The 16,978-nt window shown below is 36.3% G+C and overlaps 1 protein-coding gene across 6 annotated transcripts in view; it reads left to right on the top strand.

Annotated features, from left to right (window-relative positions):
- Window positions 1–1,181: 1,181 nt before the first annotated feature.
- LOC141799312 (microphthalmia-associated transcription factor-like) overlaps window positions 1,182–16,978 on the top strand; it is a 37,118-nt gene continuing 21,321 nt past the window's right edge. For 5 of the 6 annotated variants that reach the window (XM_074681522.1, XM_074681519.1, XM_074681521.1 and 2 more), the window contains exon 1: window positions 1,182–1,403. In XM_074681522.1, the coding sequence (XP_074537623.1) occupies window positions 1,300–1,403 (104 nt within the window). In that variant the 5' untranslated portion in view covers window positions 1,182–1,299. Of the gene's footprint in view, window positions 1,404–12,934; window positions 13,065–16,978 lie in introns of those variants that run through there. The other variant, XM_074681523.1, reaches the window with a different exon arrangement.

The following is a 16,978-nucleotide window of genomic DNA, read 5'->3' as shown; positions in this document are numbered from 1 at the left end:
AGATTTAGGTGATTAAACTTGTAGAAAAAAACATTGAAAATGATGGACTGACCCCTTCAAGTGTGGATCTCAACCTTATCCAGCAGATTTGAGTGACTGATACAATAAAATAGACAGATCTACATTCAAAGAAACCTGGTATAACATTTGTGTTCAAATCCTCAGGGAACACATTACCACTGCGGCAGAGGTACGTGCTGCTGGAACTGCAGCCAAAGGTGGACATACCAAATATAAAAAAAAAAACATTTGAAGTGGATAAAAACAGTAGGACTCACTGTTGTGCTTGGAGCAACCATCTGCATGTTTCATGATCATGCTTTGGAGGCCAAAAGGTCAATACTTTTAGATCTGTTAGGTGTTCTAATTAATTTGGATACTACTTTATATCATAAAAAGAACATATTCTGATGGAAATTTTATTTTCATCGTACATGACATTATGAATTTTTGATCCATATATCAGCATGTAGTGCTTTTTATTTCCAGGCCCTATAGTTTGACCCCTGAGCGTAATCATTATAATAATTGACCATGTATTGATTCTTGTCCTCTTATGCAACACTGGCTTTACTTCCACTCACTGAATCATCTGCCATCAAGTTGTCATGTAACCTGCGTTATTGTTTAACTGTACAAGGGTTTTGCAGAACTTAAGTTCAGAAAATACTCATTCTACTTAATATCTAACTGGAATATTGTGCTATGTTCATGTTCATTTGATGTTCATATATCAATTAAGAGAAAAAAATAATGAAAATTTAAACAAAAGATTCAAAAAATAAAATTAAAGTACAAAAATTAATAAATTACATAAATATTTGATTTTTAAGTGATAAACTTCACGATGACTGAATGCTAATGGTCAAAATTAAACTCCCTAGACTCTAAATTAGTGTTTATACATAATTCAGATCAAGCACTGTGATAGTGAAAATATTTTGTAACGCACTAATTGTAAAACAGAAGAATTAAAACTCAGTGGCACTTGGGTTTATATTTGGGAACTAACAAGGATCAGCAAAAGTCCCCACGGATGTTGCAGCCAATGAAATCCCCGCTGACACTAACAGCTGCGGTGCATTCTGGGAGCTGCTGTTCACGCTCCACCGGCAGCCAGTCAACAGCGCTATGCTTGCTGCCGTGTTGGACTACAGAGCTCCGGGTCCTGGACAGAGGCGGTTTGCGTTGACAGCGGTTGTTGGAACTGACTGAGCGAAGTACGGCGGCACAAATATCGTCCGTCTGCCTGTTTTTTTTTAAGTGTTTTAACATTTCAAAAAGTTGACAGCTGCAAGCATGCAGTCTGAATCGGGAATAGTTCCCGACTTCGATGTTGGAGAGGAGTTTCAAGAGGAACCGAAAACGTATTACGAACTGAAGAGTCAACCCTTGAAAAACAGGTCAGTTGTTCAGCTGAGGGGACAGTTATTTCCCACGCTGCAGCGGTTTTTGTGTTTGGGTGATAATTAAGCTGCGGGCTTTCAGGATGTTGCTCAGAATCTGTGCATGTGTTAGGCTTGTTCACTGATATCTCTAAAGCTTCTGCTCTGCAATGGGATTCAACTTGCCTGTCATTCCTTATGGTTATCCAGCTGGCATGAAGTTATGCAACACTTGGGTGTTGTCTTGTCAACATCAACTTCAAATATTAGCTCTGAGTGGAGCAGACAGGTCAGGTTGAGATGCTGCTGCTCTGCCTCACTTTTGTCCAGAGATGATGTGTACACATTAAAACTGATGGGCGGGTTTGTTTTCATATGGATTCTCTCTGAAATCTCTCTGGTATATCTGGTCATGGAAGTATGCTGTACGTGGGAAAATGTTACAGGACATTATGCAATTAAAGAATGGAATTTTCAAATAATACTGTTACTTTTAAGTCAACCCAGACTCAGCTACAGTGGGAATAATGCATGTTGTTGTGAAAGGTTGTATCTAAGTAAACCGTTAATATAAACTATTTGAAAACCTAGCAGAGTGAGTGTAAGATTCTCTGAGAGCTGTATTTTACAGAAATAACTCTAAATTCTGACTAAAAAAAATAAAACAAGTGTTGCAAGACACCTACCTACAACGTTTCAGAACATAAACAAAGCCACTGTGTGAGTTATGCCTTTTTAGCTATGAGAGGTTAAGGCCTTTTCAACAACATCATTACCACGTTGAGTCAGGTCTGTGAGGTCAGATTTAACCTTTTATCCGATTCCTGGAGTCACTTCAGTGAGTGTGAGGTAGTCTGACATGTATGTGTCTGTAGTATTTGATACTAAGGTGATGTCTGTTTAGTCAAACTGCCAAGCACAAGAGTTTAAATTTGGACTGAAAAAGTTGATAAAAAGTAACTTCTCACAAACCTGTTTAATAGCTGAAACAAGGAGACAGTTTGCTCAGATTAAAGGTGTCTTGCCTTCCTGAATCTAAGGTCGGAGGGAGCAGCAAGTTCAAACAACTGGGCATAAATACTCAAATGGGGGACACAATAGGACTGGGGTGATGTGTTTTTGTTTTTGATTCATTTCCGATATTTGGGGTGCCAATTCAATGTAAATTGGGATTCTTTGATATTTTAGATTTTTGCCATTTTTAGTTTGCTTTTTTATCATCAGACCATGTCTACAGACTATTTCAGGAACCACATTTTCCCAAATAAATGCACACCACATGTGATTCAGTTTGTAGGATTCATTCAGGGGATCTGACATCTCAACTTTTTTCCAACCCATAAACAAAGGCAAAAATGAAGGATTTTTTTTTTTAAATCCTGGTATAAAATTATTAAACCAAAGATCCTGATACTTTAATACGATTTTTTTCCCACCCCTAGAACACAACTAGCTTAACTCACTACAAACATAATGAAATGTACCCTAAGTACCTCACGCTAATGCAGAGTCCTTTACCAAACCAAACGTCATTTCACACAAGAAGACTTCATCTGCTATTTCTCACCAGCTCTTTTCTCAGTATGTCATTATTAACTAATCATATAAACAAGAATGTTTCTAAAGCTCAACAACCATGCTCCCGCCTCATAGTTTATCACAAATCTTCATCACTGTTCTGCTTCTGTTGTTCTGTCGCATGAAGGCAGATATGAAACTCAAACATGCTAGACTTCCTGGCTGGAGATCATGGTGTGTGACCTTAAGTAGGGTTCACTGTGATGTAACAGGATATAATGATCAAATTTAGAGGCAGACAAATCCTGAAACACTACAGTGCATCTGGAAAGTACTCACAGTACTTCACTTTTTTCACATTTTGTTTTATTACAGCATCATTCTAAAGAGGAATAAATTTATTCTCTCTTTAAAATTCTACGCACATTGACCCGGAATGACAATGTGAAAAAAAAAGATTTTGTAATTGCTGGCATCAGTAAATTAACAAAGTTTTAAAGACAGGCTGTGAATAGTTTTGTACATGTGATTTCTTTGCTTTTTATTTTGAATATTTTTTTTTAATTTAAAGAAATGAATAAAATTGTGTGTGTATGTATATATATATATATATATATATATATATATATATATATATATATATATATATATATATATATATATATATATATATATATATATATATGTGTGTGTGTGTGTGTGTGTGTGTGTGTGTGCGTGTGTGTCAGATTCCCTGAATAAATTCTACAAAGTGACTCACATGTGACGCAAATTTTTTGAATTTTGAGATATTGCTCCTGAATTGAAATAGTGTGTAGATATGGTCTGGTGATCAAAAAAGCAAACTAAAAATGGCAAAAATCTGAAATATCAAAGAATCGCAGTTTAAATCGAATTGGCACCCAAAAATCGTAAATTAATTGCATCTGGACAAAAACATATCATCCCAGCCCTATTGTGTCCCTTATTCCAGTATTTATGCCCAACTGTTTGAACTCGCTGCTCCCTCCAGCCTTACAGATACTTACACGCATATGCACATATACGTATATTCAAATGAGGTTGTAACATAACAAAATGCGGAAAAAGTGAAGAGCTAAGAATACCTTATGGATGCTTGTGACACGAAGTCTGACTTCAGTGCAAAATGTGGTGAGCTTAAATCGTAAGTGGGTACAAAGTATGTTATCAGATTGGGACTCGGCTAGGCTAGCTGTTTCTCCTCTTTAAGCTGTAGCTAAGCTATCTTGTTGCTTTTTGTAGCTTAAAATTCAGGATTTAAAAAAAAGAGTAACAACAGTCTTTTAAGCTAGCTGTTATAGAAGTGTACTTGATTAAGCTAGCCTTGCTGTTTCTCCTATTTCAGTCTTGAAGTTGTAGCTAAGCTAACTGGCGCTCTCTTTGTCTCTTTTACTTAATATTTAAGACATAGCTAAGCTAATTTGCTGCAAATTCAAAATAGATAAATGAGATTAGCATCATTTTGAGCTAGCTGTTGCAAGTGATATGTGACGGAGAGATTGTTTGAACTTTTACGCACCAACATGTGATGAACTCAGTAGTAGCTAGACGTTTTGACCTCAGTTGCCCAAACTTAACAGCTGTGGTTTTCATATAACTAGGTTTAATTTGAATGTCGTCCAGACAATCTATGTTTTTTCTTTTGAGATTTTTTAAGGCATCATTAAACCACTTTTAAGCTGTGATATAACAGTGTATTTGTGAAACTCGCCACTTTGCCTCAGTGAGGATGACGATAGTGATGACGACAATAAATCTATTAACAGGATGGTGTGTGGTTATCTGTATCTGGTGTCTAAATGTCTGTAATGCTGTTTAGCAGTAGCTTCATTGTCAGGGTGAGACATTGAGAAGACAGTACACCACTGTGTGCACACAGAGCTCTCAGTGCAGATGTTTTGTGGATTCCAGTTATGTCTTCCCCCTCTGGCTCTTGACATTTTGTATCAGATTTATAGTTTATCTCCTTTTCTTCAGATGAAACCAAAACAGAAGTTCAGAATGGGGGAAAACAGTTTATCTCATGCAGCTTTAACCTTTAACCCAGTTCAGTGTTCTTTAAACTAATTTCTTCATTAGCGAAATGTCATTACAGTGTTACATGTATATCGCTAGAGTCTGAGCTATGTTGATGCAGGAAGAGCAGTGGTCTAAACTCTGGTTCTGGATGATCACAGATTATTTTATATCATGCTTTTTCTCTGGAGTATGTGCAGTTGTCTGAGTTGTTGTCGATTGAAGGTATCCCACTTCCTCTTCCCATCACATGAGAATGACCCAGCATAATAGTAGTCACGAGAACTGTGTGATGAGACACTATTGCGCAAAATGGATATAATTAGCGTGATTGATTTTTTTAACTTGTGTGATGTCTTGGCATGTCCGCCCCCACTATGCAGTTTCTAGACCTACAGTTTGAAGTGTGGCAAAATCAAATGTCATTCAGTTTTGCTGTCCTCTTGTGAGTTCGACAGAGCGTTCAGACAGCTGCCGACGATGTGACAGACTTCTGGTGCCTAATATAGAGGTGAGACAGGCACTGGAGCTAGTCTTCTATGCAGTGTAAATAAGAAGTACAAATTTAGCAGTGGATGTGTGATATACTAAACTAAGGGTGATTGGGTGTTTTTTTGCAGAAAGCTTGGCATGCAAAACTGAAGAAAAGATTCAGGCACTCTCAAATCCAAACTGAAAGTCACGATAAAATGAAGCTTTGCTCTCTTATGCAAAGATAAGCTGGATAAGAGGATTTTTTTTATTTTTTTATTTATCTTTATATATAAGGCCACAAATGATATATATATAGTTGTTGTTCTGTTACCTATCTAAAATAAGCTGTGATTTTCTCAAAGCCTACATATATATATATATATATATATATATATATATATATATATATATATATATATATATATATATATTTCTGAACACATGGGCGGATCAGGACATTCTTATTTTTGAACACAGAGAACGTAAAGAACAGATTTGACTCTTCAATTTAGTTTTTGGCCTTTAAAGCCTTGAAAAAACACATCTTTTTTGACTTGTTGGGTGATTTTTTTTCAATTATGTCTTAAGCAAAAAAAATTAGACATATTTTTTATAAGAGATGACACATTTTCAAACATGATATATGTTTTTTTACTAGGGTATCTATTATATTAGTTTAAAGGGTCCAGCATTGTTGTTGTTGTTTTGTTGTTATTGTTTGGTGTTTAAATAAACAGTTTTATGTCTGATAAAATCAGTCAATCATCAAAGTGATCATGTTGCATGTTATTATTCACATGAATTAGGGGGGAATTATTGCGGCTGTTATAACTATTATGATAAGCATTTTAACCCTGAATTAATAAGTGTTTTGTTTGGTATAGAAAGAGTCATATGTAAGAAGAGTTGCATCCTCTGGTTGACAAAATAGATAAACCCAGTACTGTATGTAAAAAGAGCTTTTTGCATTTGTTGCAAATGCAGGAGTTTGTAGTTATCTGCTGCTAAATGGAACTAGTCCTTAAGTAAAGAAGTTTGTTATGTTGCACAGTGCAGATATATTTTTTTTAACCGATTTGTTTCTGTGACGTGGGATAGAGAATGTATTCACGTGTAAGAATGACTGGTGTGAGTCAGACAGCTGAGTCACAGGCTGAAGGTAGGGGGACTTGGTGTTTGGACGGCCTGTCCTGGTAGAGATTCTTGGACAGAGATGCCAGAGACACCAAGTTTCATCTCCAGTTTAAGACGGACAGCAGGAGTGAATGACACAGGCAGGTGTTCTCGCTGAAGTAAAAGATGAACAGAACAGCTCGCTCTGACCTCTGAGCTGCATCTGCACATGATCTGTATTTTTTTTTTTAATCTCTTGTGCTATTTACACTTTACATTTCTTTTCCTGCATTATGCATTGTGAATGTGATGGTGAAATGTGACCTTTTATCAGCCTCTGTTGGTGACCACAAGGGACTACAACACCTAAAATGAAGCACATCCTACAAAGCAGGAAATGTCCTGAGCAGAAATTAGGGAGGTGACATGCTCTTCCTACTGGAGGTTGTTTTTGATCAAGTATCAACCCCTGTTTAATCTCTATCTCTAAGGTCAAATGTGTAGTCAGGGGCTGGGATTTTAAGTATGAGAAGTGTTTAAACACTGCATGTTCACAATTAGACTTGTAGCAGCACTTCTTTTATTGTGTTGCTCTTTTGCATCATTTTTAACAACAGTTTTCTCCAAGTAAGAATGCAGTATGTTAAATTGTTTTAATTACATGAAGTACAACCTGCTGACTGCCAGATCAAATGTTAAAACTCAGAGATTAGAGATAGAAGAATGATTTTCATCATTATCTACTAAAGCCTTGGACAGTTTGTACTTGTGAGAGATAAAATAAAGCATACTTTCTACTTTAAATCAATTTTTGTTATTATTAACATTATTCCTTGTTTAAGATGAAAGAATGAGAATGAAACTATTATGCTTTTATTAGAAGCACATCAAAGCAGCTCAGTAATTCAGTAAATTATAAAGCTTCTCTCTGCAGCTGGAAACTGCAGCTGCGTTGCTATTAGCTAAGATTGTGTTTAACTTCAGAGAATTCATTGACATCATAATTTGCTCTTTTGTAAATTTTTGTTCTTTATCATATTTGTCAAAAAATGTGGCTCTTGAAGCTTGTGAAGCTGATTTTGTGAATGAGGATGCATTATGGCATTATGCATGGCAGATAGAGCAGTTTTCAAAGTAATAAACTTAAAAAGGCTGTGAGGAGTTTGTAAGTGATCTTGATAAAATCTCCCTTCTGGGTATACGCGCGATTGTAATCCACACTTAAAAATAAGATTATCAGCGCCAATAATACAGGTTAAAATTTACATCGAAGCGTGACTTCGTAGCTTCCCAGGTTGGCAGGACCAGATTGATTTACAACAACATCTAAGTCTCTATGACAACACCATGCCGTCTGACAAAGTTTAGAAGTGAGAAGATAGATCTGTGTTTTTCTCTGCTAAAAATAATTTCTGTGATTAATTTTGTGGTAATGGTGGACATAGGAGCCTAACTGTCGGACAGATAAATGACAGAAGAGCAGAAGAAAGCCAAATGGGAGAGTGACAGTGCACAAGCTAAAGGCTAACACAGGGGCTAAGCTGTTTGTGATAATGTCCATTCCAACCCACATGCAGCAGTTATACTGCAGTGGTCTGTACAAACTTGGGAGTCAGTTGAAAAACGAAGAGCCACATTACGTTAGCTCTGCTTGGTAGATGATGGCAGGACATAACCAGGATTCACTCACGTTACACATTATTGACATGTCTTAAAGCACCGGGCTGCCAGCTGTGCTAAGTATAGACAGCTACTAAACTACATACAAACTGACAGTGTTTACTTGTTGTCATGTTAGCCTATAGATACACCGGAGCACCAGGCTAACGACAGCGCTGCTTATGGCCGGCTACTACAACGTTCACTTGTTGACACGTTTCCATATTATTACATACTGTACTGATAAACACCTTACTTTGGCGCGTTATACCCCGTAAAAAGTTGTCTTGTACAAAGAAAAATTGTTTCCAGTTAATCCCCTTTTAATTCCAAAGCAAACACACACACATCATTTAAAGTCATTACAACAGTGTAAGTGAGACTGTGGGCCAGAAGGTAGCGAAGCAGTTCAATCAAAACAGATCCTCCTCATGGCATGACAAAGCTCAGTCAGTGGAGTTTCGGTCTTGGGTTAATAGTCAAAGGATTAGTTCTGAATCATCTTTTCTTTCAGATTGTTTAGACAAGTACATTTCAAAGTTAGAGAACATGTTGACTGTCTGTTTTACCACCATCTCCAACAAATCAGCCGTTAAGAGTCACAGCAAGGGAAGCTTTGTTATGCTTCTTAAATAAACTTGAAAGCCTCATGGACTCATCAGCTGCAGCAAAGTGAGTTAAAACTGCTTCCTGACTGTCCTTGGATGGTCTGTTTTTTTCTTTATTTAACTGAGAGTGAGGAGAGGGAGATCTATGTCTTTCTGAAGGACACAGATCCTAATTCAACAAACAAGACCCAGCAAATTCAAGTTATACCAGCTGCTCCCAGCTTCCGGGAAACACCAATTAATGAACTTCTTAATCATACTGGGTGTTTTTTTGTGTCATACCAGGCCATATACCATATAATGATTAGTATTTGTTATCTGTTTGGCATTTTTAAATGAAAGGTGTTTGTTCTGAAGCTTCTTCAATCATGGGAGGCTGAAAGGAGCAACAGTGAGTTACCACAGGGGCCAGTTTTGCTGCAACTTTCCTAAGAAGATAGTGTGAAACCATGAATCGTTGGATTTTTTCCAATCAATTTCATGCTGAGTTGGACTCATCTATATTTAGATGTTGGGATGTTTGGGCCTTTGTAGAGGAAAAGAAGATGACAGGCCATGCCAAAGTTATGTACTTTTTCACATTTTTTTAATCTTCTTATTTTTTTCATTAAGTATATATATATATATATATATATATATATATATATATATATATATATATATATATATATATATATATATATATATATATATATATATATATATATGTATATATATATATATATATATATATATATATATATATATATATATATATATATATTTATATTTATATATATATATTTATATTTATATATATATGTATATATATATATTTATATATATATTCTCCATCCAGAAATGTCCCGCTGCAACCAAAAAATCAACATACAGGCAGAGGAGAGGGTTGAGGCAGACACAGACACTAACACACGCACATGTATAGAGGCCTTTAGGAGACAATTGAGCAGGATCCTGTAAAAAAAAAAAAAAAGACATTTTGTTTTTTAGGAAAATTCAGAAGACCTTACCTTAAAGGTAAGACAGTTAGTTATTTGAACACAGTAGTCACATTGTGGCTTCCCTTTTGGACTCTTTGTATGATGTTTTATGTTGCTTCCTGTGCTGTCCATTTTAGGGTGTCCACTTTATTAATCTGACACAATTTCTGACTTATTTTTAAACCAACTATTGCACTATACATGTATTAGTCATGTATTTGACGAGTCGCACCAATGTAAATACTCTGTGTCTTCCCTGAGTTGTTTACTTGGTTCAGCCGCTCACCTTATAGTTGTTCTGTGTTTTTTCTGTTTTCTGTTTCACCTATTTTGAAGTAAAATTTGTTTTAACAGTTTTTCACTCTGGATCTCAGAGGTACAAACCTTACTTGTTGTTCTAGACTCAATAGTAGCTTGTTTCAGAATTGCTCGTCGGTATTTCTTTCATGGTGGAGATGCCACCTGCAGCATGTTGTGGGGTTGTGATCAGCATGAGAGTCTGAGCAGATCAATGTGCTGTCATGTAGGATCATAATCCCTGCAAGTATTCCAGCTGTGAGGTTGTGTAGTCTACCAGGAGGCTCTTGTTCTGCCTTGAGAAGAAACACCTGCAGTCTGCTAGAGATTACAAAAGAAGACAAGATTGTTATCATCAGCTGTTTTTTTTGTGTGTGTGTTTTTTTTTTTTTTTGCTGGGTTGTGCTCTTTTGGCGCAGTTTTTTCACAGAGATCTCACCAGTTTGTACTTTACTGATCCCCTCTTACAGCTCTATAATAACAAACCAGCGTATATCCCCTCTTTTTCCAAATGATTAAGCAGACTTGTGTTAAAGCTGAAGTGCAATGAGCTGAGAGATGAAAGAGCAGACCCTGGGTTTCATCTGTAGTTATTTAGGTTTGATTGGAACTTTGAATTTATAAGGTATTTGAGTATGTGTGGTTGATTTTGACTTTAAGCAATAATGTTTTATAAAATGGCCTCATGGTACTTTAGATTCCTCTTGAGGCTTGTTTCGTTGCATATAAATGTACTCTGCTGTGAATATTTTTTTAACAGTCAGAACAAAATTAAATTTGTAAATATTTATTAAATACTTTTTAATTTATTTTTTCAGTGATTTATTAGATACTATGCTTATATATTAGTTGCTTTGTTAGTGATTCTGCTTAGTGAAAAATATCAGTGTATCATTTGGGCATCTTAAGAATGCCTTGTTAAATGGCATTAAACTTATTGACAGATTCACTGGACCATTGGCTTCCAGTATTGTGAAATATATTTGAACAAACAACTTAAAATTTGTAAACCCCTGCGAGAAATTTTTATTCTGTCCATGGGAAACACTGCCAAATTGTTTTACAGAGCTTTGCAAACAATAGCATTGCTAGCATCACCAGTCTTTGGTCCTCCTTGCATGCTAATGTCCACGCACCTGTTTGATTACGCATTGCTCTTGTTAAGTTAGACACCACTTGAACCGGACACAGCCTCTGTTTTCTCGATCAAAGTGGCGCCAATTGTGCAGTGCTGCGAGATGTCACCTTACATCTTTCAACTGTGTCTGTTTACATCTAGGTAGTAGAGCATTATGGTAATATAATAGTAAAGATGTACTGGAGCTGCAGCCCCAGCTGGTGGTGGTGGGCTGTTCTACAACTTAGACGCACAACATGTGATTGGCATTTTGAGACAAAAATGAAGAAAATAACTATGCATCTAATAACTAGCATTCCAAGAGCTGATAAGAAATTTTGATGAAGTTTAATCAATAGATTGATTAAGCATGCATAACCTAAGTTGCTGTTTTGGCACAACATTACTGGCAGATGCTGACTTAGGTCTTAAAGCTGTTGCATGCTTTTGAATAACATCTCCTCTGAAACCCTCTGTGGACAAATGGTAAGTCCTATTTCTTTGCTGGTCTCCCTGTGAACATGTTTCAGTCAAAACTTATTGAAAAAGTTTCTCATCCTGCTTTACTTTGCATGGAGAACTCACAGTGGACCTTTGGCCTCGGAAAATTATAAAAATAAAAAAGTTTAAAAACCTAAAGCAAAACAAGCTTGTTCTGAACTGCTTTTAAGGTGACTAAGTTCAAAAATTGAATTTAAAAAGTGTTATTTTCCCCTTGCCAATAGATACATTTCTCAAAAGTACAAAGGAAGTATCAATGTGACACTTTTGTTAACTGAGAGACAAGCTTAACACAGGAGTTTTTCCACAGTGCAAAGCCACCTTTCAGGTGTTGTCACAAGTTAGTCAAGGTGCCACACGATATTGTAAGGTTGCACTTCTTTCTATTGCAGAAACAAGTAATACAGCAAGTATGTATTTTTACTACATCAGTATCAACATCAAATGACCATACAAATATGCTGCATATGCACACATTAACACACAGCTATAACAGCTGATGGACAAAACTAAACAGTCTCCAAACAATCAGAGGAGAGTTTATAACTCGTACAGACAAATGGCAGCCTTTTGTGCGGTTACATAAGGACACATTCTCACATCCTGATTACAACCAGATCAATTATCCGGCACGCATTACTGCTTTTTGCTGTAGCTGAGGATAAATCTCTTGATGTGGTAAGACCAGTGCCACACAGGAAGGATAAAGAGATATTAAAAATGTTCTTCACTTTTGACAGACTCAGGCCATCATTTTTCCACAAAACATTAATTATGAATCTGCAGAGAAATCAGTACATGGATGAATGGGCTGAATCATTAATGACAATGCCATAAAGGAATGTTGTGAATGAACTTTACACAGGCATCGTGTGAACAAGACATCGAGAGACATTAACAAAACTTTGAGCTTTATTGATAATTATGAAACCAGCTGAATTTTCTATAACTGATGACTTAAGCATCAAAGATGAAAACTGTTCCTGTACCTAAATAAAGCAAACATTCTAGAGACGGTTTTGGAGTGTAAGCCAGTAAAACTTTGTCACAGGCCGTCAACTGAACAGCTTGGACACATGCCTGTCAGTGAAACAGTATCTGAGTGGTTTTAAAGCAGTATGTTGTTGGGCAGCGTGTCACCCTCTCCTCTGCCGTCTCACTGGACGGGGCTGGTCCACTGTCTCAGACTCTGAGCGGCGATTGGAGATTCCAGACCGGGCCCTGGAGCCTCCCCCCTCTGACACACTTTCAGCGCTGCACCACCGGCATGACTTTCAGTGCTCTCCAAGGGCGGGTAGTGCACCTTCAGGAGAAAACAAACAAATATGGAGGCCGTAGGAGTGCAAGTGTACAGACCCTGCTCATTTGACACTCAGTGAGTATTGAGCCTCGACAGTGACATTGTTGGCCTGTGTTGAAGCAGCTTGTGGAAGGTTATCACTACTTTTTTACATGAAGGACAGTGTGCACAGAGATATGTGCAGGCAGTATAAACAAAAAACTTCTGCTTGTGCAAAGTGCTTTGTTTTCAATGATTCTGGCTTTAACTTGTTAAGACTAATAAAAAAAGCAAAACTGATTGTTTTTTGAAATTTGCAGTGCCAAATTGCTGTTAAATATTTTCTTTTTGAGCATAATGTAACCAAGTTTTATATTTTAAAAGTTATACTAACCTTTGTAAGCAGCATGAAAAGGTTTTTGTATATGTCAGTAAATTATAATTTCAATGTTATACCATTGTTGTCCATTAGGCAGAGCTCTTACCTTGAGTAAATTAACAGCATGGGTGTTAAAGGTGCAGATATGTCTGTTTCCTTTAAAAGCTCAATTTTCTTTACTACGCTGCTTCTTACTGAATGCGAAACTTCATCTCCTGCCTGATTTCTGTACAAATGTCTGACATTAAAACATAAATAGTATCAAAACCTAGCTCTAATTGTTCGACTAGTAATGAGTTTGATGGAGCAGTATTGGGAGCAGAATCAGAGGAATCATGAGGTGTGTGGGTGGGGCTCCACAACACTGAACATCCATTGTTTTTTGTGTTATTTTTTCTTTGAGATACACATTAACATGCAAGGAGTTGTACACACACACACACACACACACACACACACACACACACACACACACACACACACACACACACACACACACACATTAGTGAAAAAGTTAAACAGGACAAAAGAGCTTTTTATGTGTTCCAGTGGTCTGTTTGGCAAAAAGCCACCATACAGTGGAGAGGAAAAAACAGAGAGAAAGAGAGAGAGAAGTGGAGCTTGATTCATGAACCCACTTACACTGAAAAACACACATGAGCAGATCAGATTAACAGAAATTTATGAAAGAAAATCACGGGATACTACAATTCACCATTAACATCTCGCATAACCTGAAGACAAAAATCTACTAGATGTAAACACAGTGGATTAACCCATTGGTTCATGCTCTTAATTTAACATTTGCTATCCTGATTTTATGGACTGAGAAGTGACAGTATGTGGGTAGAGTTGTAGTAATCACTAAATTATAAGTGGTGGTTGGCTTGGTTGGCACAACACATCAATATTATGCCAGGTTTGTTTGTTTTTTTAGATTCTAACTTTGGCAAGAAGGAAAAGACAATGGACATATTTACATTAAGAAAGTAAAATACTGACCCGTTAAAAGTTATAAAACAAAATGTTTCCATTTACAACCTGAAAACCATCTTGAGGGGAAAAACATTCTAAAAATAACTACCCAAATGATTATTTAATTCAATAAATGTTGTGAGAAGAAGGATTTCATTGATTTTCAGATTCATTTTTGAAACATGTTATTAGCCCCCTGCAGGCAAGTAAAGAAAAGGTAGGTTTCAGTAATTTCTGCATTGGCTTTACTTTGTGGACCAATGGGTTACTTCTCTTTTATGTAGCCTTTGTAAAAACTATTCTCCTCACATGCTGGTGTTTTTTTCCTGTAGCTATTCAAGTAAAGTTGGATTCCTTAATGAAAAATCATTAATTTAGATAGACTCAAAGCGCAGTCGTATGAATGACACTATTTTAACTATTATGTCCAGTGTTATACTATACTTTCAAGTAGTATATGTTTTTAATACGATTTTTAAAAAGAACAAATCCGCAACATAAGCTAAGAAGCTTTTGCTTTGTATCAAGTTTGGCGCCCCCTGTAGTCAAATTGGGTTACATATTTTTGTTGATGTTAACCAAAGCATATAAGAAGTGATTTTACTGTAAAATGTTGTTGGACATTTTTTTAAGCAGTAAAAAAAAACACATCACTAAGTATGTTTTGGAAATTAAAATTCAGAAAACTACTTTTAGTGCAGCATATTTGATATGCTTTAACAGGGGCAAATACAAGCATTTGATATATTATTAATGAAATTATCAGCCATGTCACTAATGAGTTTGTTTACTTTTGTGGCTCATACGTAAAGGCATACATAACAATTTGACTTCACATATCTAGCTAAAAACTCATTGCAGGGGCTCAGAAAAAAAAGTACCTCTTGCCTTTTATTTGAATGAATTATAAACCTTTGCCAAACCTAAACCTCCACAGATGTTTTGAAGTAAGACTTAAAAATGCTGCCAAGCTAAGTAGCTACACTTGAACTATGACAAATCTAGCATGTCAGCATGCTGCACCATACTCATTTTATTATTTCAACAATTTTCTACTAATTTTTGCATTATAAGTTTGTTTTCCATCAAAAGCCAATGTATATCAAAATGTGTACAGTATTTGTTTACTTACACAGTTTGTAATTAGTGAAGTGAAACATGAAGTCAGCAGAAAATGCCAACTTTCTACTTATACTTGAGTTCATCATCATAAAATATATTAAGATGTATATTTAATTTTTGAAAATTTTATTTACATGACTCTATGTAGTTGGATACGCCAGTTGTTGGAGCACGTTTTCTTGTCCTCTTCCAACCCATAAGTCTGAGACACAAACAGGTGTATTCTCTCTTGTGCCTAAAGCGCTGCTACACATCAGGTTGTCGTACTTGAGGTGTTAAGAAATGTGTTTTAACTCCCACTGCAGCTGAGAGTGCAAAGACAATTTAACAGCTGAGTCAGAGCCAAAATTACTCAAACTTTTACTGATGGGTTGAGGAGAAGGGTGTTGGAAATGTGTGGGGTAAACTTTGGGGTCAGGAGAGGTGAAGATGTTCGAGGAGCTTCCTGCACTGAAATATTTTGCTCTTTCATGCCTCAGAGTGACTTATTTGAACTTTTTTTTTGTTTGTTTTAAAGGATTTGAAGAAGTATCATTTCCTTTAACTAATCTCTTTGCACTGTATAAAACTTTCAGGAACAGCAGTCATTTCGATTTATGTCTTGATGTATCTGCTCAGGTCAGCTTTTTTCAGAGTTTGCAGCTTCAAGTACACGTCTTAAGGAGCAAAACAGATTTATGCAGAAGCCAGCATTGTTTTAGGCGACTAAGGTGCTGTGTGGTCTTTGTTGTAAATAAACAAAAGTAATGTTTACATTCAAAATTTCTTTCCAAACAAACCCTGTGTACCCTTGAGCCCTGAAAAAAATGTTGACCTATTTTCCTTCCTTTTTTCAACAATAACAGAGTTGATATGTTTCTTGCTGTGTTCACAATTTTTTTGCTAGTTCATGGTCTTCACCTACATGACCCTTTGAGGCTCCTTTGACGACTTTTTTCCTGGTCATGAAATGGATGCCTCAATGAGAAAAGCAAATTCAAGCATGACAGAGAATTTTGTTTATTTACAGACATTAATTTTGTCATTTGGAGGGAGCGTGGAGAGGTGAATAACAGCTTCAAATCCAGTCTTTAAAAGAAAAAAAAAAGTTTCAGGTCCTGTTGATATTTTTATACATTTGACAGAAGGCGCAGTTTACTTTTGACTTGTCACCTGAGCTGTAGCAGGTAGCAGGAACACACTGCAAAGGCAGGGACTAAAATGCATGCAATGTGTCAATTTAGTCGTGTAATGCATTGTGTTAAAACATTAACACTGACAGTCATATAACAGGAATAGGGACAGGTACCTTCACATTCGAAACAATACGGTACTGGCACCCAGTACCTTGCAATCGGTACCGGTACTCAACAGTACCAATTTTCGGTACTTTTCTGTGTTTATGTGATAAAAACCTCAAGTTGTTCAATAAAGTATAAAAAAATTTCAATTTAACATATTTATTCTTCAATATATAACCTTGTAGTGCTGTGTTCATGTCCAGCATGAAAAATCTCCTACTCCTCCACTTCCTCACAATAACAAAGATGCATTT

Source organism: Halichoeres trimaculatus, unplaced genomic scaffold (assembly GCF_033239565.1).
Source record: "Halichoeres trimaculatus isolate MK-OKI-2021-1 unplaced genomic scaffold, fHalTri1.1 fHalTri1_scaffold_11, whole genome shotgun sequence".
In the NCBI taxonomy this organism is placed as follows: Eukaryota; Metazoa; Chordata; class Actinopteri; order Labriformes; family Labridae; genus Halichoeres; species Halichoeres trimaculatus.
The sequence above is the reverse complement of the archived record's forward strand: the minus strand, read 5'-3'. Positions and strand labels throughout refer to the sequence as shown.